This window comes from Tupaia chinensis, unplaced genomic scaffold (assembly GCF_000334495.1).
Source record: "Tupaia chinensis unplaced genomic scaffold, TupChi_1.0 Scaffold150175_1, whole genome shotgun sequence".
Classification (NCBI taxonomy): domain Eukaryota; kingdom Metazoa; phylum Chordata; class Mammalia; order Scandentia; family Tupaiidae; genus Tupaia; species Tupaia belangeri.
This window is the reverse complement of record NW_006210013.1, coordinates 160,870-183,160: the sequence shown is the minus strand read 5'-3', so window position 1 is coordinate 183,160 and position 22,291 is coordinate 160,870. Positions and strand designations below refer to the sequence as shown.

Below are 22,291 nucleotides of genomic sequence, written 5' to 3'. Positions count from 1 at the left end.
AGGTGATAGGGAGCTGCTGCACAATGTTAGAGAATATGGGAGGCTCCAGGTTCAAATCGCAGGCCAACCTGAACATGCTGGCTGAAAGCTGGAGGGAAAGGGTAGACCGTGGTATGGTGAGACCCTGTTAAGGGTACTACCAGCCAGATAGACCAGGAACACAGATATCACATAAATATGCCTACCCAGAATGAGAACTTCCAGGTAATCCAAACTTGACATCTTCAGTTCACTGCCATGGAGGGTAGAAAGAGACATGATTTTTTTTTTTTTTTTTTTCTTTTCTTTTTTCTTGGAGAGGTTTTTACTATAGGGCGCATGCACTAGCTAGACAGACAGAGAGACAGAGAGACAGAAAGCGAGAAATCACCCCCCAGGGGAATGGTCATGCCACAATCCCTTCTCCTCCATTCTCCTCTCGGGATCTTGGGCATGCATGCACATGTGCCTGGCGTGAGTTTAAGTTGCTGGGTCTGGGACTCGAACTGCGGTCGACTACATGGGAGTCCAGCGACATAGCCATTACACCAACTGCTGGTCCCGAGACATGATTATTTTTCAAGCTGAGTATAAATGTAAAAAAGCTATACTTTCTAAAAATATGAACGCCAATTATCAGCCAATCAAATAATCTAATGCACTCATTAGATTTGTGAGTTTTTCACTGTTCATATGAAATATAAAAATAGTCCATAATTTTTAAAACTAAAACACACTTGTTCCTGTATTTTTGAGCTCTCTTTCAAAACTCCTAGCTTTTACTTCTATTTCAAAAGAATGACTGAGGCACTGGTTCTGAATTTAATGTTATATTTATTATAGTGTTTTTATCAACAAACTTTCACCAGAAAGTTCTGAGTGTGTTAATACAGCAGGCACATTGGCTTTAATGTTTGGCATTTGACAGTCCACAGAATTGCACTTCACTCTCACAATTCTGCCACAACTTTGTGGATTGTTTGGGCAGGACCTGTAGCCAGCCTCCCCCATGAAATGGTTAAATATAAATTTTGGTTCACTCTGATTTAAACGCTCTGAGTTCATGATTACATCAGTCTGTGCCAGGCTTGGCTCCCCTTTCTGCTCTGCCTTGCTGATCGGAGTCAGTGACCTAGAGACCTTGCTTTCTGTCCCTTCACTGCCCTCCACGTTTCCAGCGTCTCTATGTGTACAGAGTTCCCTGTGGTCAGTCTCAGGATCGCAACACGCTTTTAGTAAGGACCCGGTGCTTCTGCAGGCAAATGATGATGGCTCTGCCATCTTTGGAAGATGCTCTTCTTGGCTCTGATGACTGTGTACACTGGTCTTACCAATTTTTTCTTGGACTTGAATGTGCTGCACTGGGTGGAGGAAAAAATTCTGAGGCAGAGAATTCTGTACTCCAGGTGGCTTCATCCTACCCTGAAGGCAAGAACAGTGGTGGATGTGCGGAATGGGATGCATGAAGCTCTCAGTGGCTGGGTGTGCAGCATTCAGAGGAGCCATCCCATTTTGGATCTGGACAAAGCTGCTGGCAGTAGGAGCACATTGGTGGCACAAGCAGTCACCCAGCTGCTGGCAGGAGTGTGGGCCGTATTTCAAATGCTGGTAGGCATTTGGGCAGCTACATCTCTGATTCAGAGAGAAGAAGTGGCACATGGTATGCTGTTCAAGAGAGGGCTGAAGCAAGGCAGAGCTAGCTTCATTTCTGCTGCTCTTGGTGAGCTCGCTGTTGTGAGCTGTGTGCACAGGCATCCCTACATTCTTTGCTTGGCTGTTGAAAAATTCAGAACAGATGTGGGTCTCTTCATAAGTGGCCTTCTCAGAGGCAGGATGGCTGTGGGATGCCAGAGGTTCTAACTCATAAAATTCGTGCTCCAGTTCAGATTTTTGGCCCCTGGGATCTAAATGATAAGCATTCACTGGGTGTGTTTTGCTTTGTCCCTTGTCACCAGGACTTGTAGACGAGGCATGGGAAAAGGCACTGCACTGTAGTTTTTTAGGTAAAGGAATCTGACCACAGGTACCCTGCGGTCCAAGGCACCGACACATGCACTGGAAGAAGAAGGTGGCAAAAGCCCAACTGACACACATGATGAGCATCATGAAGGTGCCCAGCTGGGTGTATGCGAGAACTGTGGAGGGCATCATCATGGCCCCAGCCACAAAAGTGGTCAGAGCGGCCATGGCCATCGCAGAGCCCATGCGACTCAGAGAGAAGATCACCTTGCCTTCTCGGTCGGGATCTGGAGCCAAGCGGTAGGCGACCCCATAATGGACGGCAAAGTCCACGGACAAGCCAACTGCGACCGAAATCGTGACAGACTCCAAGACATTTAGCTCCCAGCCCAGCAGGACAAGAGAACCAACGGTGACAAATATTGTTCCGGCTATTGAAATGATGGCATACAGGCTTATGATGACGTTCCAGGTTGTCAGCAGCATCACGCTGAAGGCGACAGCCACGGAGAGCCCCATAGCAATGAGGGTGCCATCGGAGAGGCTATCTTGGAGGTCATAGAACTCCAGGTTGCTCACAAACCAGCCGTTGCTGAGGCCCTCAGGTGCAGAACTCAGCTCGTTGGAAATCCACGAGTCCACCTCTTTATAAAACTGATGCATCTTTTCATAAGCCAGTGTGAAGAGGTAGGTACTTTGGAATTCTAGCACTACCGCCCGGATGGTATCGTTGATATCAAACCTTGGCCCTGGAGTTTTGCTATCTAGATGGTACCCTGTGCTCCTCTCCAGCTCCATAATAGCTCTCTTGATGCATAGTTCAAAAATCTCTTGCTTATAGGGGAAGCTCCAGTGGCTGCAGCATGGGTACAGGGCAGGCTCATCACAGTCCTGGTTTTCCATCCACTGTTTGAATGTCTCAATGAAGCAGCTGGTAAAGTCCTGCTCATCAGTCTGGTAAAAGAACGTTTGGTTCCTCAGTTTTTGACAAAAGTGCAAAATCCAGGCCTGGGAAGCCGGGCTCGCAATGTTAAAACTGCTATCTAGTGTCAACTTCCCTTTACTCTTGGGATTCAGTGGGTTGCCGTTGTCTTCTGGGGACACGCCCCAGATGACTGTGATGGGCATGTGCAGCTCCTCTCCATGGTGAACACGTTCAAACATGAAAAGCTTTTTGTACTCAGCATCGTAACGTTCAAACGGGTGAGATGACCTGAACACTTGGAACTCAGATAACTCCAGGGAGGGCAGTTTCATCTTTGGATTTATACACACAATGTAGGCCCCACCTACAGTTAAGGCAAGGAACCAGAACAGCCAAAGGTAGCGGAACTTGATGACAATGCATGGCAATACTTTTTCAAAAAAAATGCGAGACGCTTCTGAAATGGCAAAAAGTATTTTGTGGCACTTCTGGCAAGCCACTGTCCAGCAGTTTTTGTTATCGTATATTTGCTGCTGGGGCTTTTTGAAGCAACTGAATATATTGAGAAGATAGCGCTCATGCAGTACAACAACTGCTGGGAGCCAGGTGACCATCAAAACATAGTTGACCAGTATAGCTGTCCCCGCATAAACCCCGAAGCATCGGATTGCTGTAATGTTGCTCACGTAGTTAGCGTAGAAGGCAGCAGCAGTGGTGAAACTGGTCACGAACATGGAGAGGGCGGCATGTTGCAAAGTGATGCTTACTGTTTCCGTGGTTTCGGCCTGAGGCTTGTCAAATTTTGTGTAGTTCCAAACATCACACAGGACAAAAGCATCATCTGCTCCAATTCCGACCAAAATAATGAGTGCCGTGAGGTTCATGAAAGGAAAAAACTCAAAGTTAAATACTACACGATAAAGAAAATAGGAGACAATCAAGGAACTGATTATGGCGAACATCGTCATCAGAGTGATAAACATGGACTTGGTATAGACACACATGACTAAAAGGACAATCACAATGGCTATGGCAGGATACACGGTATCCATTAGAAGATAATCTTGAAATAAACTATGTTTGATACCAAATTCAATCCCGGTGATGGTAGTCACGCCGTCAGAGGAATTCCAGTTCTCAAAGTTGTCCAAGTAAATGTTCATCATGCTCTCCCCTTTCTCTGTGGGAGAGAAGAGCATGCTGTATTTTAACGCCGGCACGGCATAGTCAGCTGTCTTTGGGGTCATGAAGTCTTTGTCCACCAAGTAGTGGAGGATCTGGTAGACGGCGTTGTACTTGGTACACTTGCGTGGCACGTTGGTGCACTTCAGCTGATCCTTTCTTCTGGCTGCCATGTCCCAGCAGTCTGGCCCCAGGGTGCCATTCTGGTAGTGTTTGGCACAGGTCCGAAGCAGCTTCAAGGTATGAGAAACATCTCGCTCAACGATCTTCTGGCAGGATGATCTATTATTCAGAATGGCAATATAGTTTCCCAGTGTCCAGCTGGGACAACAGGAAGCAGCGGTGGTCCTCTGGCAGAGATCGCCAAACTGGGGATGAGATCTGATCTGCAGGGATAAAGACACACAGAAGGACTGATGTTTACAATGGTTCACAATCGGAAAGGACTGAATCGAAGTAGCCTTGAGAGACAGGGAGAGTTAAAGACGTTAAACAGTCATTCTGTTAAATTTGGTATCAGTTTGAATATAAAATGAGATTTCCCCATAAAACTAACTCATATCACACAGGACTCTCTGAGATACTTTATTCTGAACAACAAACTACTATTTGGGGATGACATATAAGTGTGAAACAATTCCAACCAATGCTAGTTGGTTTAAGAAAGGAGATAAAATTAATACCTATTTAGTAAATAAAGCCTTTCAAAGTCACTTTAAAAAGCAATAAAGTGGATAGGTTGTAAAGCTTTTGTATACAGCCCTATGGGATTACTTAAGAAAAGAATTGCCCAACTGACATATGAAACACATTTGTAGCTTTGCTTAAGATTTCTAGTTATCAGCAGGCAAGTTTTTAGTGACTTAAGTACTAGATCGCAATGAACACAGTTGGAAGCAAAGATGATAGTCCCTAGAAAATTGCTATGGTCTGAAAGTTTGTGTTCCTTCAAAATTAATAAGTTAAAACTCAATTCCCAATGTTACAGTATTAAGAGGTGGGATCTTTTGGGAGGTGATTAAGTCACAAGAAAGAGATTCTTCTGGGATAAATAGCCTTATAAAAGAGGCTCAAGGGAGCTTGTTTGTCCTTTTGGTAGATAAGGATTCAAAGAAAGTGCCATTTATGAGAGAAAGACCCTCACCAGATAATGAATCTGCTGGCTCCTTGGTCTTGGACTTCTCAGCCTTCAGAAATGTAAGAAACAAATGTGTGTTCTTTACAAACTATATAGTCTACAGTATTTTGTGATAGCAGCCGAAAGAGACTAAGACCAAAACTGTCCAGTGGTATTAAAGCACTGAGATCAAGAAGTATGAAAGAGCTGGAATAAAATTGTTTCATAAAATATAATGAGAAGAGGGCAATACTGCTCGATTAAAGTATGATTTATATCTGATTTAAATAAATACATACAATTGGTCAAATAAGTGTTTAGGTAGGAATTTCATCATTTCATCCACAAAGTTTATTCGAGTTAGTTAAAAATCTAAATTTCTCTCTTGGTATACATATTAGCAAGTCTGATAATTCTGGATTTAATGCAGAATTATTTCATTTAGAACACTATTCCTGGGGACCAGCAGTTAGCGTAATGACTATGTTGCTGGACTCCCAACGTAGTCAACCGCAGTTGGAGTCCCGTACCGGTGGCTTAAACTCACGCCGGGCGCGTGTGCGTGCGTGCCCAAGATCCCGAGAGGAGAATGGAGGAGAAGGGATTGTGGCATTGCCATCCCCCCTGGGGGGTGATTTCTTGCTTTCTGTCGCTCTCTCTCTCTGGTGACTGTATGCGCCCTATAGCAAAAACCTCTCCAAAAAAACCCACTATTCCTGGAGCAGGCTTTTTTAAAATGGCTGTTCTTTATACAAGATTTTTAAATTGTTCCATTACTGGAATTACTAGATTATGGTGAAAGTTGCACAATTTCCTTCTGGAAATGAGGTAAGTGGCCCATCTTCCTTGAGAGTGAGAATAAATAATATTTCCCTGTTGAGCCTGACCATAACTTTCCTTTAGAAGTACTAGAGCTAAAGATGACTTAGTCCTTCCCCCATCTCTTATTTACCAAAGGCTGTTCCAGGGAAGAAACTCCAAAGTTCAAGAAGGGTGTAACTTATTTTTTTCTAGGATTAAGAACACCCTTTACCTCGATTAAACTAGGCTTTATCAATCACGCATCAAAATGTCCTCTCAGAGTAGAAGAAAAGTTGGCATAAATTATCTCTTTGGAACTTGGGCTTACTCAATAACTAAGTTACTTGTGACCCACTAAAGCTCTATTAAGATATCCTGCTGGGACTAATCCTGAGGGAGTGGGTGTAGATAAAACAAAATTGGCCACGTGTTGGGAACTGTTGAAGATGGGTAACCTGCCCATGGGGAATCATTATACTATTTTTAAAAATTTTGTGTATGTTGGGGCTGGCAAGTGGCGTGGTGGTTAAGAGCGCTGGACTCCCACATGGCCGATCATGGTTCAAGTTCCAGACCTGGTGGCTTGAATTCTCACTTTCTCTCTCTTGCTCATTCTGTTCTTCTCTGGTAAAACTTAAATAAATAAGTAAATAAAGTTTAAAAAAAAAGAAAAAAAAATCGTATATGCTGGTACATTTCCATAATAAAAAGTGGCTTTTTATAGACATTCTATTGGGGGTAAAAAAAATTAACCCAAAGAGTTTTTATTCAATGTACTTAAAAGAATGTTTAAAAAAAGACTTCTCTTTTTATTTATTTATTTTTTTTGAGAGGTTTTTGCTATAGGGTGTGTGCGCTCACCAGAAAGATAGAGACAGACAGAGAGACAGAAAGTGAGAAATCACCCCCCAGGGGAGATGGCCATGCTGCAATTTCTTCTCCATTCTCCTCTCGGGATCTTGGGCACACACACACGTGCGCCCGGTGTGAGTTTAAGCCACCGGGTCTGGGACTCAAACCGAGGTCAGCTACATTGGAGTCCAGTGAAGTAGCCATTATGCCATCTGCGGGTCCCAACAAAGACTTCATTTTAAAAAAAGCAATAATTAATATTTCACAGAACAAAATACTTCATTTTTGAGTGTTTCCAGGTAAAAACATTCATATGTGCTGATTTGGAGAAAACTTCATCACCAAATAAATAACAAGAAACCCTGGAGTGACATCTCTGGTTTTCAAGGCAGATTACTAGTTTTACCCCACAAAGAAGTTAATGCAAGCTTCTGGCCTTATCCTAGAGAACTGAAGGAAAGGAAATACAATCCCAATGTCTCACAGGGACACATGGAAGGTGAACTGTATCCATTATGAAACCCACTAACAGCTAGTAAGAACATATTTGTAGCTGCTGAAATAACCAAATGCCAAAGATAATGGAAAGGAAAGTTGTCAGCTATTGTAGTGGGTCATTAGAAACGTCATGTCATGGGACCAGTTAGCATAATGGCTATGTCGCTGGACTCCCACGTAGTCGACCACGGCTCGCGTCCAGGACCCTGTGACTTAAAACTCACGCTGGGTGCGTGTGCGCCCAAGATCCCGAGAAGAGAATGGAGAAGGGATTGCGGCGTGGCCATCCCCCCTGGGGGGTGATTTCCTGCTTTCTGTCCCTCTGTCTCTGTCTGTCTGGCGAGCGCACACGCCCTATAGCAAAAACCTCTCCAAAAAAAAAAAAAAAGTCATGTCATGTTTTTCTATGCAAAAATTTGTCATGACTTTTCTGACGACCCGACAAAACTGGGAATGAACACACAGGATTCTGCACTTGAATAACCTCTTCAAATAAGGGCAAGGATTTTTTAAAAATGTGCATATTTGACCAAAGATTAAATGGTTGGACATTGGGGCCAGTAGGTGGCATGATGATTAAGGTGTTGGACACCCCTGTGGTTCAAGCTCTGGACCTGGTAGCTTGAAATCACAACTGGTGCATGTGCATGCATGCTCAAGATCCAGAGAGGAGAATGGAGGAGAAAGGATTGCAGCATGGCTATTTCCCTGGCAGGGGGGTGGAGGGGGTGAGGGTTATTTCTCACTGTCTTTCTCTGTCGCTCTGTTGAGTGCACATGCCGTATGGCAAAAACCTTTTTTTAAAAACGTTGGACATTATAAACACAGACCAAATACTACTTTGATGATGGCTATGAAAATATTTAAGTCACTGGGGAGTATATCCTCAAATTCAAAGGTGGTGTTGACGGCTACATGACCTTAATGGAGACAGTTTTTGAAGACTTACAGGGTAAGAAGGACAGAAAAAAGACATCATGACTGGTACTCTCTAATTATCCTGAGTTGGACACTAGCACTCTGGAGTTAAAGAAATGAAGTTCAAGGAATTGTCTCCATTTTCAAGAAGTAAGGCCTTATGTTCTCATCCACCCACCCGTCCGAAAGAAAAATAATACTTAGTGAGCACCTACACAAGGCACTCCACGTGAAGCAACATGAAGCACCATTCACGTTGCTCACAATGTGGCAGGAAAATGAGACCAAACATCACATAATTGTTAGTCAGTGTGAGAAGGACCATTTTACATGTAAGGGCTTATGGAGACCCACAGAGGGAATGCCCAAGTTGGTAAGCATGGTGAGACAGTGGCGCTAACTTAGTCATCTGTGACTGAGACAGATAAATACAGAGGTGGTGGTTACACTGTGGGGCTTAAGGGGAGAGGCAAGCAGGTATATCTTCAAGCAGAAAGAAGTCAGCTATATTTTTGGAAAAGGGATTCATAGGAATAATTTTAAAATCTTTGAAGTTTATAAAAATAAAAGTTGAGTCAGAAATTTCTTGTAATTCTCACGAGCAAGATAGCCCTTCTAATTCCAGTTATTCACAACGTGATGTTTTAGGGACTCCCTCTGCTTATGTGGTTGCGACATGTCTTTGCACATCTCCCTAGTTAGAGAGTGGCGGGGTGGAGCTGACTTAAAATAGAGGGTAAAGGAAGGGAAGAGAGCAAAAAAATGAGGCTGGCAGAGTTTTAAATGATACCTTAACATGTAAAACTGTTGGCTAAGTTGGAGATAGTTTAAGATGGAAAAAGACTAGAGGGAGGAAAATGAACCCCAAATACCAGGTTCAACCAACTGCTGGACTCTCCTTCCCCATGTAACAAAGTTCCCCGTGTATAGCATAGGGAGAAAAGAAAAAGAAGAGGCTCCATGGTTCTCTTTAAAACAAGAATAAAGAGGAGCCAGCAAATACCTAGTGGTTAAGGCACTGCACTCCCACTTGGTCAACCGTGGTTCAAGTCCTGGACCCAGTAGCTTGAAACTCAATGCTGCGTAGGTGCAGGTGCATGCCCAATACCTCAAGAGGAAAATGGAGGTGAAGGGATTGCAGTGTGGCCACCCCCGCTGTGGGGGAGGAGGGTGATTTCTCACTTTCTGTCTCTTTCTGGTGAGGGCATATACCCTACAGCAAAAATCTCTCAAAAAAAAAAAAAACAAAAAAAAACAAAAAAACAATCAAGAAACACATTTCTGGGATCCTCTAGGCTTGGGGGATTCCAGGTGTCCACCAGTTACTCTTGAAAGCAGTCTCACATTCCTAATTTCAAATTCCTTTTACAAGCTGGGTCCTCAGAGCTCCAGTTTCTACAATGTGCAAAGACTAAGGAACAGGAAAAAACGTTTCCAGCAGAGTCGAGATTAGAGAGACAGTCTGGTTTCTAAGACAACCTTCCACTGAGTCTCTCAGGATGTCATAGGGTAAGAAGAAGTAATGAAGAAGACCAGGGGAATCAAGTGAGCCTCCTTTCAGGAGTCTAAAAAGACAAGCCTTTCTGTTAGAAGGCAGATAACGGTATCAGAAACAGAAGCTATGCACTTTGGGAACCAATGCCTGTCTGAATTATGAGTGTAAGTGGCATGTAATTTCAATAGAAACTGGAATTTGAACTAAATGTGCTGTAAACACAGGCAGGGGACAGTTGAAACATCTGGTCTCACTGGGGTCTTACACTGATTACCAGACATTTTCTGCAGTCAACTCACCAACAATTAAGCTCTTCTGCTCTGTGTCATGTGGTTGTGTCCTATTTAGCTTAAGAGTTGTTAATAATCAGGTGGTTAAATGCAATAATCAGGATTTGAGGGGTGACACGTGGGGAAGAAAGACTGCCAAGCAGTCTTAGGACACAGTCTGCTCAAACCACAATTTATAAAAACCCTAAAAAGGGTCTTGAACTGAAAATTCAAAAAAGGTACAATAATAATCTAAAAGCAGAACTGCTGACCAACAGTTATTACTTAAGATATTCGATGAATATATTATCTTAATGAAAAAAGTTTATTACTCTGGGTTCACAACAGAGTTGGAGAATAGAACACAAAGGCATTTGCAATTGGTAAAAATAATATTTGATTCAGTAAGTTACAATCATAACCATTCTCTTTGAGGAAGACCTTTAGGTCTCTTTAGATAGTCTAAATTCTGCAAATGCATCATGCCAAACTATTAAACCACATACTTAGATTTCACTGCATTAATCCCTTGTAGAAATGCTTTTACTATAATGTTTTCCTATTACCAGCCTACCTACCATATGTTTCAAAAGTCAGCTGAAATTCAGTGTTGTGCCTCTTGTAAGCATGCTGTTAAGAACTTTGTACACAACACCATGCTTCCTTTATAAAGACTATGAGGAACTCTCTCTTTTTCTACTAACTAGGAGGAGAAGCTGAGGTTTTTCTAAGACACAAATCTGCTATTGTGTGACTTTCGTCACGTGATTGTGAAATTGCTCTGGCTGTTGGGAGGCTGGAGACAAGTTTGCAGCTCATCACTAGCAAACATGTGATTGTGAGGGGGTTATTATATCCTAAATCACAACCTTAGTTTTATTATTATTTTTCTTTTTTATTGTCCTTTATCCTTGTGCATGCACTTTTAAATTTTTTTCATAATTATTTATTTTATTTATTATTATTACTCTTCAGTTTGACCAGGGAGAGACAGACAGAGAGAGAAAGCAAGCTGCTAAGTCCAAGACTCCAATTTGCAGTCAGCCATGTGGGAGTCCAGCACCTTAACCACGATGCTACCTGCCAGCCTCTGTGTATGCCTTTTAATAGTTACTTCAACATGCTGGTTTTTTGCCATCTGATTGACAAACAGACAGAATAATATACCCCTTCCATTTATGAAAGCCATCACGGCCTAGTATTGTTTACCGGCTTTTTAGTCTATTCAGCATCTCCATGTACTCATGGGACAAACTGCTAGCTATTTAAAAAACAAAGATACTTTGTTCTAGGCCATGATGACTCTTTGTTTTCATGGGAAATAGCACATGCAGAAAAACAAAACAGAACAAAAACAGGGTTGGACAGGCATCTCCTTCAGTATGGAAACATAACACATAGTGGGTATAGGGGCACAGACTCTGGAGTTGGACTTGACTGGTTCTAACCCTGAACCTGCCACACACCACCTGTATGAATTCTCCTCATCTGAAAAATGGGCAAAGAAAATATTCCAGAACACTGTCATAAGGAGTAAAAGAAATAATTTATTAAAGTGTTTAGAACACTTTCTGGCATATAATAAATACTCAACAAATATCAACAATTTGTTATTGAATGAAGTGAATTCAATCACCTCAAGAGTCTTCAGAGAAGAGGAGGCCTTAAGATCAATGAAAGGTAGAATAATGAAAAATCAAGGGTACAGGCAGTAATGAATTGCTCTCATCGAAGGTGTAATTATAAAGTAACCAGACTGACTTAACCTCTCTATGCTCAACTTCTCATTTGTTCAAAAGTATCATAAATCTCAAGGTTACAGACCCACTGTGAGTGATGTACAAGGCCTAAGGATGAAGTCTAGCATGTAGTATTACTAAACACTTACTACTTTAACTTCCTATGTAGAGTTAACTTTCTTCGTGACCAGAAGAAATACATTCATTGGGCCAGCAGGTAGTGTGGTGGTGAAGGTGTTGACTTCCACATGGCCAATGGTAGTTTGAGTCCTGGATCTGGTGGCCTAGAAATCAGACCACGTATGTGTATACATGCCCAAAATCCCAACAGGAGAATGGAGGAGAAGGGACTGCAGTGTGGCCATCCCTTCTGAGGGGTGATCTCTGACTTTTCCTCTTTCTGTCTCTCTCTGTTTCTCTTCAGCGAGCACAAGCACCATGGAAAAAACCTAAAATAAAGAAGAATTACATTCCTAACCTCTAAAATAATCCATTTAAAGCTGTAGAAGAATAGAAAATATGGCAAATAGAAATTGGCCATTGACTAAATTATTTTGATCTGTTTATGGGCGATTTGTGACTTTGATCTATTTGGAATTGGATAGAGAAAAGATAGCACTGTCAGGAAATCCTGCTATCTCGATCAACAGGACAGGTGTTCTCAAACTGTACCCTCTCACCTCCCCCCTCAGCGAACCGCGTTGCTGGGGCCAGGCCAGAAAGCAGAGCAGAGGGGACCCTGGAGCCGAGTAAGGACCAGGCAGCCACTGCTGCATCGGCCAAGCTGCCACCTGCACTTAGTGTCCTAGTGGAATGCAAGTAGACAGCCACCCCGTCTGTCTCCTCTCTGCCCTATCCCACGCCGGTCACCACACTTCTCTTTTTTTTTTTTTTTGGAGAGATTTTCACTGTAGGGCGCGTGTGCTCGCCAGACAGACAGAGAGAGACATAGAGACAGAAAGCGAGAAATCACCCCAAAGGGGGGATGGTCACGCCGCAATCCCTTCTCCTCCATTCTCCTCTCGGGATCTTGGGCATGCATGCACACGCGCCCGGCGTGAGTTTTAAGTCACCGGGTCCGGGACACGAACCACAGTCGACTACATGGGAGTCCAGCGACATAGCCATTACGCTAACTGCTGGTTCCCACCGCACTTCTCTTATACCATCTTTGCCTGACTCTCTCCAGCGTCTCCATTGAATGGCTAATGTGTATGTGAAATAAAGAAATAAAGAAAAAACAAAAGAAAAAAAAAAAGTAGCCTTTCTCAGAATGAATACTAGAGTAAGGCCAGAGACCATGGACCAACCAGGTGAGCAGAGTAAGCCACTTAGTTCTTAGGAGATACATCAGCACAATAAAACTGCTGGTCCGAGTAACCGCTACGCATTCTTTTCCTTCTACATCTTATCCAATAAAGACCCCCTGATGATAGAACAGGTGACTGTATTACACTGTCAGGCCAGCTCTTAGCAGGGCACATGGTTTGGTTTTTGACTAACCTGTGACTTTACCTTTCAGAGTTATGCTAAGAACGCAGTGATTTCCTTTTCTGTCTGGTTGCTGTGCTTGGACGAGTCCATTAGTGACATGAGATAGCAGTTTCTGCTTGGAAACTCTAAACACATGAGATGACTTCATATTTTCTGGGGCTGACTTATTTTTGACTCTAGAGAGAAAGCACCTGCCTTCTGTACCCTGGTGTCTCAACAATGTGGTTAGGGTTTGGAGTCATCCAGATTGGATTACTCTGGCCATTGGCAGAGATATTTTATTTACAACCTTCGATGTCCCCTTTCCTAGTCTGCTCTTAAATTTGACATCACTGGCCTGAATGACCCACTGACTACCCAGGAAGACATTTAGTTCTATAATTAAAGATTCTGACAGCCCAGAACAGGGTAGTGTATAGATAGCACCTTTGCTTGGGAGGCCGGAGGTCACATGGGAGGCATAGGTTCAGTCCTTGAGCCAATCTGAACATGCTAGGCATGGGTGTGTGCATCTATAACCCTAGCAAATTGGGACACTGGCACAGGAAGATCATGGCGAGACACTGTTGAAAATAATCATCTCTGTCTCTCTTTTTCTCTGTCTTCATCTCTCCTATAAAAAAGGAGAGGGGAGGGACCAGCAGTTAGCATAATGGCTATGTTGCTAGACTCCCATGTAGTTGACTGAGGTTCAAGTCCTGGACCCAGTGGCTTAAACCCACGCCGGGTGTGTGTGTGTGCGTGCCCAAGATCCAAAGAGGAGAAGGGATTGTGGTGTGACCATCCCCCCAGGGGGTGATTTCTCACTTTCTGTCTCTCTATCTTTCTGGTGAGTGCACACGCCCTATAGCAAAAACGTCTCAAAAAAAAAAAAAAAGGAGAGGGGAGATGATGCTTACAACTGCCTAGGGAGGAGGAACGTAGAGAATAATGAAATGACACTAGTAAAGAGAGAAGGCAGAATAAAAGACGAAAACAAATCTTAACTATCATTCTAAAGAGAAACACACTGTGAAATAATAGAAAAGACCATCATGGTGAACGAACAGAGGGGAAGAGAAAGAGTTCTTTATGAAAGAGGATGGAATGTTTAAAGTTGGGGAAACAGATCTGAAAGAGTGCCAAGCTCGCCCGCTGTTGTGTACTCCTCAGCAGGTAAGCTTCTTAAGTACTAAGTAGTAAAAGGTGTTTCCATAATATAACCTTATTTGTGAAAAACAGGTTTCAGTTTTATTTTACATACCCTGGAATTATCTACATTGCACATTGATTTAATTGCAGGTAAATTCCATAATGTCTCCCCTCCAGCTGAAGTAAATACTACTCTGGAATATCGGTCACCTGGTGATATAAAAAAAAAAAAAAAAAGAAAAGGATTTATAAATTATTCATTTACTTTGTAAAACTCAACATTTAGAAACAATGCAAATTGGTTAACACATGGACAATTCATTAGCAGCAGGAAATTCTTTTCTTTCATAAATTTCAAGAGAAAATGCTAAAAACCAAACAAAACCCTAGAAAAGTAGTGCTATAATACTGCCTCAACACGGTCTTTGTCTCACTCACTGTATCTCCAAATTGTAGAAATTACGTAACAAATCTACTTCTGACGAGGCTATCATTAGCAAGAAAAATCCACACGAACTTTTACCATGAAATTAATGAAATGCATCCTTTCTAATTTCACGACACATCTACCATAATAGCATAGAAAATCCAAGAACGATGCATTAGAGCCTATCAAGCATGGATTCTAAGGATATTTTCTCTCACAGCTAACTACAGAGGAATGATGGTGGGCAATCAATTTAAAAACACAAAAATAGGGGTCAGCAGATGAAGTGGTGGTTAAGGCACTGGATCCCACATGGCCGACTGTACAGTTTGAGTCCCCAAACCAGCAGTTGAGAGAATGCCCGTGTACCCAAAATCCTGAAAGAAGAATGGAAGAGAAGGGACTGCAGCATAGCCATGCCCCTGGAAGGTGATGTCTCACTTTCCCCCTCTCTGTCTCTCTCCTGTGAGTGCACGGGTTGTATAGCAAGCAAGCAAGCAAGCAAGAAATAAATAAATAAATGCACTAAAAATAGCCAACTAAGTACAGAATGCTGGCCATATTCATGTAAAGTACGTGGTCTTTCTGGTACACCAGGGTATAGAAAAACTATTTTGAAAATCAAGTTAATATAAAATGTGTTTTCCCCCCCAAGAATTATTTTATTAAATTTTATTCATTGTCATTATTATTATTATTATTATTATTTTTTTTTTTTTTTTGAAGTTGACCAGAGAGAGAAAGAGAGAGAAGGAAAGTGAGAAAGCAAGCTGCCAGGTCTAGGACTCGAACCACGGTCAACCATGTGGGAGTCCAGCCACCCCAACCACCATGCTACCTGCTGGCCCCAATATAAACTGTGTTTCTGAATAAGGGAGGCTGTGTGAGATAGCAGACTGTGAAGCAGCATGGTCTTTAGAGTAAGATCTGGGTATAACCAAGTCCTGTCATTCACAAGTTGTGTGATCTTAGGCAACTTATCAGTTCATCACTTTTCTTCTTTTTGTTTTTTGGAGAGGTTTTTGCTATAGGGCACATGCACTCGCCAGAGAGACAGAAAGCAAGAAATCACTCCCCAGTGAGGATGGCCACGCCTCCATCCCTTCTCCTCTCAGGATCTTGGGCATGCACGCACATGTGCCTGGTGTGAGTTTAAGTCACCGGGTCCGGGCCTCGAACTTCAGCCAGCTACATGGGAGTCCAGCGACATAGCCATTACGCTAACTGCTGGTCCCTCAGTTTATCACTTTTCTGAGCCTTGTTTTCTCAACTGTAAAATGGAGACAGCAACATCTATCTCAGATAGTTGTGAGAATTAAACAAGATCATGAAAAATAGGTGCTCAATGTATATTGTTCCTGTCTCCTCAGTCATTAAAAAATAGGAACCAAATAAGAACTGCAGATTAATGTTGTTACCTAAAATGTCTAACTGTGCTAACAAAGAAAAATCAAGTGGCCAATTTATGAGCAAAGCTTCATTTCAAAAGGCTTTACTCATGATCATTGTTTTCTGTAGTAAATAAACTCTTTTCTTCTTCAAATTACTATTATTTTATGTTGATTGATTTTGCAGAGCAAAATCAGCATTGTGGAAACCGAAACATTTCATTCACATAGAGCCAGTAATAGCTTTAGTCAAGGCAGAACCTATTATTGAGACAAATATGTAGTGTCAACTACTGAAATAATAAGCAAGACCATATTTTATGAATTTGCTAATGTTTTTCCTGGTTAAAATATTAACTAGCAGATGTTCATTAAATAAAAATATATAGTAACACTTTGAGAGAAACTCCTCAGAACATGCAACCAACTGGAGTTCAACTATTCTAATGTTTGGAAACTGGTATTGCTTCCTGGGATCAGCCAGTATAAGATTTTGCCTACAAGTCAGGCCTGGTGGTGCATGTCTATAGTCAAAGCCACTCAGGAGGCAGAGTGATCACTGAGACCCTGTCTCCAATACCAGATGTACACGCAATCACAAACCACCCCCCCCCCCCCCCGCCAAGTGAACAAATAAATAAATACTTGGTAAAACGAGAAAGATCAGAGATCCAGTTAGATTCTATAGTGCTCTGTACACATTTGAGGGGAACTTCAACAACTAAAGAACCTATAACCATAGACCTTTAAGAATAATATTCTCTTAGTTAGACATTGTAATTATCCACAATTCCTTGTTCCTAATCACTATGGCTAGCCATAGTGGGCAAAGTCAAGAATTTTACTGAATTTATACCTTCCTTAAAACTAACTGTAATTTGGCCAAGCCATGGAAGCATGCAGTGGTTGAGGCTCTCTCCTTCTCTTTCTCTTTTTTAAAAAATAATTATTTCATTTTATTTATGATTATTTTTTAATTTGCTATAGGACACATGCACTCACTAGAGAGAGAGAAAGGGAGAGAAGGATAAAGGGAGAGTAAGTGGGAGAGAGATAAAGAGACAGAGAAACAAGCTGCCAGGTCCAGAACTTGAACCATGGTTGGCTATGTAGGAGTCCAGCGCCTTAACTACCACTACAACTGCTAGACCCGAGGTTGTTCTTTGGCAGGCTAAGGCCACAGGAGAGGTCTCCGTCCAAATCCCGGCCCACCTAAAAAGCCAGGTGGTAGGGTGCACCTGTAGTCCCGGCTATTCAGGAGGCTTATCCAGCTTTCCCAGCTAGGCAGGGAAGTCAAAATATAGCGAGACCCTGTCTAAACAAACAAACAAACTAACAAACAAAAAACTATATAACAAAACAGTCTTTCAAAAAACTGACCCAATCATCACCATTACATTTTTATTATAGATAAATATTTCAGACTAGTGGCTGACTAATCTGAGGAACTGAAATTAAAGTTAATTAGTTGAAATCTCTTTAAGTACAATAAGAACAGTGAAGCTGTATGGCGATTGTGATCACGCTCAATCCTGAATGCTAGGAAACCTATGGGGTTTATTCATCTGCCATGCTACTTACTTGGAACATCGCAGAAAAAGCTGTCTTTGTGGAAGTTCCAGTCAACTTCTCTTTTCTCTCTTTCATAATGATCATCTGACCATCTATCATCCCGGTGGCTGAAACAGAACAATAATTTGATTTTCAAAAAAGTTCTAGCCATTTGAAGGCCGATAAGCATATTAGTAGCATTTCCTCAAGGCCATGTCCTATTTAACATTTGAGTTTCAGTTAAGAGGATTAGTATAAGGAATCAACATTAATTTTCTCACATTTGAAAGAGAAAAACAACTTACCTTTTCATATTACTACAACTACATTTTAAAGACAATGACAAGTTAATGAGTCCAGCAGCAAAAGATTTTAAGCCACACATTTTACGTTTATTCTTTTTGCTCAGGCAATATTTAACGAGGGCTTCAACAAATGTTTTGTTTAAATGTGAAATAAAAATAAATGGTTACCTTTTGGCTTGTTCATCTGCATATTTGAAAGGATAATTTGCTAATGTTGCTTTGTAGCCTGTATTTTTCACCATGTTATTCCACGTGACCAGTCTCTGGCCTATTGCAGTCCCTCTTGGTTCAAAACCCTAAGGCAAAATATTACAAGTTCCCATTAGTGTATTTCATTTCAGCCTAAGTACAGTAATAATAAAAGCTTGAGAAAGCAATGTCAAAGTGATGTATGGCTTTCGACAGAAAATGTAGATGTTCCTCACAGCTACTCCAGAAATGAACTGCATTAAAACAAAATGACTTGACATGGTAATGATCACCTATTTACTGTGACAAAACAGTTGGATTGTTTGGTATGTTATATGTCTCAGCAACGAGGAAAAAGGCTTACCAGAAGCTTATCTTTATAACTCATGCCTAAGAATTTAATAAATACTTATTTATATATTTTTAAAAGAGAGATGTTTGCTATAGGGTGCATGCATTCACCAGAGAGACAGAGACAGAGAGACAGAAAACGAAAAATCACCCCCAAGCGGGATGGCCATGCTACAGTCCCCTCTCCATTCTCCTCTCACACGTACATGCCCAGCCTGAGTTTTAAGCTGCTGGGTCTGGGACTCGAACCATGGTCTACTACATGGGTGTCTAGTGATGTGACTATTATGCCACCTGCTGGTCCTAAACACTTATTTTTATTGTAAAAAATTGTGGTTAAATTAGGTTATGCGGTACATTATTAGTGTTTTACAAGGGTATATATATCCTTGATCATATTTTCCTCGTTATTTTCCTCTAGAGGACCATTTACTTAAAAACAGTCCCTGCACTCTGTTAGTAATTCTGAAAAATCCTTTCATTTCTTTGGGGGAGTAAAAAACACACACTCAGTCTTAAAGATTTTATGAAAATATTTTTATGGCATGCAAATTCTCCAGATGTATTGCTTTTTAGCTTAAACATGGGGATCAAGAAGCACAATTTCCAGATGTTTGAGGGTGCACGAGTTCCTTGACCTTTTAAGAACCCGAGAGCATCGATAAAAACATGTCTTTATTTTCCAATTGTACATTTACTGATGGCTTGAGAAGGTTTAAAAATAAATGGGATACTAAATAACATAATGCTCCATGTATTAAAATACTTAACTTTGGAGATGACTTTATAAAGAAACAGATCAACTGTCCTGGCTCACTTCTTACCAGCAATGGGTCGGAGAAGTCAGGAAGCTCTGGCACTAACACTCCAACCAAGGCACAGACCACAATGAACACAGTGCACATCCCCAGGACCACAACCGGCCAGTCGGCGATCAGGGCTGCATAACTACAAAGGCACAAAGAAATCACAAAGAAGGCCGTTAGAAGCAACGCAGCATTTACGGCTACAGTAATTTGTAAAATCCTATTTTAGACTTAGTACAGGTATTTATCAAAAGAAGATTTCATGGGTTCTTAAGTATTCCTATGTAACTGTAGTAGAAAATTACAAGATCATTGTAGTTTTTTTGTGTTAAGGCAACAATAGTCTTACCCTACAAGCTGTTGAGAATCAGAACAATGTCTACATATGACAAGTAACATTTTATATCTATATTTGAGCCTAGGGAAGAGAAAATCTAAAAATCCACATTTTGTGAGTAGAAAAAAAAAAAAAAAAAAAAAAAGAACAGGATCCATCCTCCTTTTAGCCTTTCCAGAGCTTTTGTTTCCTTTCTCCCTATCTGCACTCTATCAGTTCTTAGAACTGTCTGTAAACAGGTTCATGTGGTATAAATCTTTTCATTTATTTATTTTATTAAGGTTTTTGTCATAGGGTATGTGTGCTTACCAGAGAGAGAGATTGTGTGGGAGGGGAAGTGAGAAATCACTCCCTAAAAGGAATGGCCATACTGCCATTCCTTCTCCATTCTCCTCCTGGGATTCTGGGCCCACACGTAGGCCGGTGCGATTCTCAAACCACCAGGTCTGGTCGTATAACCATAGTCAGTCAAGCAGTAGTCTAGAACCTGAACCACCACACCACCTGCTGGCTCTGTGTAGAATAAATCTTAAAAATAGCAAACCAAACCTTCCCATAAACCTGTAACTTTCCTTCTAGTTAAAACCATAATGAACATAGCTTCTAGACTGAGTCCCTTGAGGATAGAAATCTTCTGTACTTTATTTAGAGCGGTACCAATACAAAGAACAGTACCTTTCAGAAGGTGCTCGAACTGACTAAAAGCACAGGTACCTGGGTGTCTTCCACTCTTGCACCCTCTAGCCACCATGATCTGGCTTTAGCCTCTTCCTTGGAAACGCCTCCATTACCAAATCCTGTCATCAGACCCTTTCTGCCCTTTCCACATCTTCATTTACCTCCTTTGATTAAAAGGTCAGTTTCTGGATCCCTCCCATAAGGTCCTGGACCATGTGTTATTGATCTTGACACTTCCAGGTTTTGATAAGAACTGAGTGCTCAACAGAGGTTGATATACTTAACTTTTTCCCTGAAGTTCAAAATGTATTTTGTAAACCTCAAGTTTCCTGAATTGTTATTAGAAGAATTAAAAGAAGAAAAACCAAAACATTCAGCTACCATCAAATTCTCGGGACCAGCAGTTAGCGTAATGGCTATGTCGCTGGACTCCCACGTAGTCAACCTCAGTTCGTGTCCTGGACCTGGTGGCTTAAAACTCACGCCGGGCACATGTGCGTGTATGCCCAAGATTCCGAGAGGAGAACGGAGGAGAAGGGATTGCGGCGTGGCCACCCCCTACCCTGGGGGTGATTTCTCACTTTCTGTCTCTGTCTGGTGAGCGCACGCGCCCTATAGCAAAAACCTCTCCAAAAAAAAAAGAGAAATTCTCAACAGTGAAGCTCACTTGGCTCTTGCAATGGCTATTGCTGACTCATTTGAAATAGGCTTTGTACCATGTACTTGTGAGTTTTTTCTTCAAAAGCATGCTAACTAAATTTACAAATAAAAATGATGGCTCAAAATGTCATTCTGGAAAACATACATGTCTCCAAGAATAGTTTGCTGGGTTTTATATTCTGATCTCTTAACTTCATAGACTGGCTTTGTGGGGATATTGACTTTAAATTGCAATTCTAATAAGGAAATTAAACTATAACACAGTTATGCATCAAGGGGGCACTTGGACAGACATTTTTCATTGCTATTCTTTCTTTCCCCTCTAAATTTGCTGTGAAGCACATGTCCTCACCAGAGGAAGCTAGAGAGAGAGAGAGTGGGAATGCCAGAAAGGAACCCCCAGAGGGTGACTGCACCACAATCTCTTCTTTCCATTCTCTTGGGATTTGGGATATGCATGTACCCATACATGCCTGGCGTGTTTTTCAAGCCACCAGGTCTGGGTTTCAAATCATGGAGTCAGCCGTGCGGGATCTAGCCACCTTAACCTCTATGCCACCTGGCCCTCATTGCTATTCTTCTTTTAAAGTAATCTTATGGGAATAAAAACATAAGTAATAACTGCCTGCATGTATTTAGAGTACCAGTTACTCTTGTGTTTTATACAGCTCATCATCTCATTTAATTCATACAACAACCTATGAGGTGAAACTGAGGCACAGACAGGTTCAAACTCACAAAACTAGGAACCTAGGTAGTCTGGTTCTAGAGTCTGGCCTCTTAAACAATATACTTTCATTTCTCTCTTTAAACATCAATGAAACTAAAGACATTAGGAGTAAATAAACTTGCCACAGATATGTTTCCCAAAATTCACAATTAGAGGTCCCAGCCCTTGGTCCAGTTACGATGGTGCAGGCTGTAGGGAGCACTGCTGCATGGTTCTGGAGACCATATGGGAAGGTTCCAGGTTCACGTCCTGGGTCTATGTCAGAACACCAGTCATGCCAGTGATCTTGGCTACAGGGTTAAGGAGAGGGCTGTGGTGTAAAGATTCTGTCCAGGGTGTGCCTGGCTATCTGTCTTTCTAATATAGAGAAAACAAACAAACAAACTTAAAAAAAAAAAATCTGGCTCCATTAATAGTGCATTTCTCTATGTAAAGTCACAGAAATCCATAGGATTCTATGTCTGAACTTTATTCGGTAAACTATAAATACGGGATTTAAAATCTCATTAA

General features: G+C 41.6%; 1 protein-coding gene across 2 annotated transcripts in view; it reads right to left on the bottom strand.

Annotated features, from left to right (window-relative positions):
• Nucleotides 1–793: 793 nt before the first annotated feature.
• DISP1 (dispatched RND transporter family member 1) overlaps nt 794–22,291 on the bottom strand; it is a 182,211-nt gene continuing 160,713 nt past the window's right edge. For both annotated transcript variants that reach the window (XM_006171971.3, XM_006171972.3), the window contains 5 exons: nt 19,395–19,518; nt 18,199–18,326; nt 17,756–17,853; nt 14,472–14,569; nt 794–4,431 (listed from right to left, as the gene is read on the bottom strand). In XM_006171971.3, the coding sequence (XP_006172033.1) occupies nt 817–4,431; nt 14,472–14,569; nt 17,756–17,853; nt 18,199–18,326; nt 19,395–19,518 (4,063 nt within the window). In that variant the 3' untranslated portion in view covers nt 794–816. The remainder of the gene's footprint in view (nt 4,432–14,471; nt 14,570–17,755; nt 17,854–18,198; nt 18,327–19,394; nt 19,519–22,291) is intronic.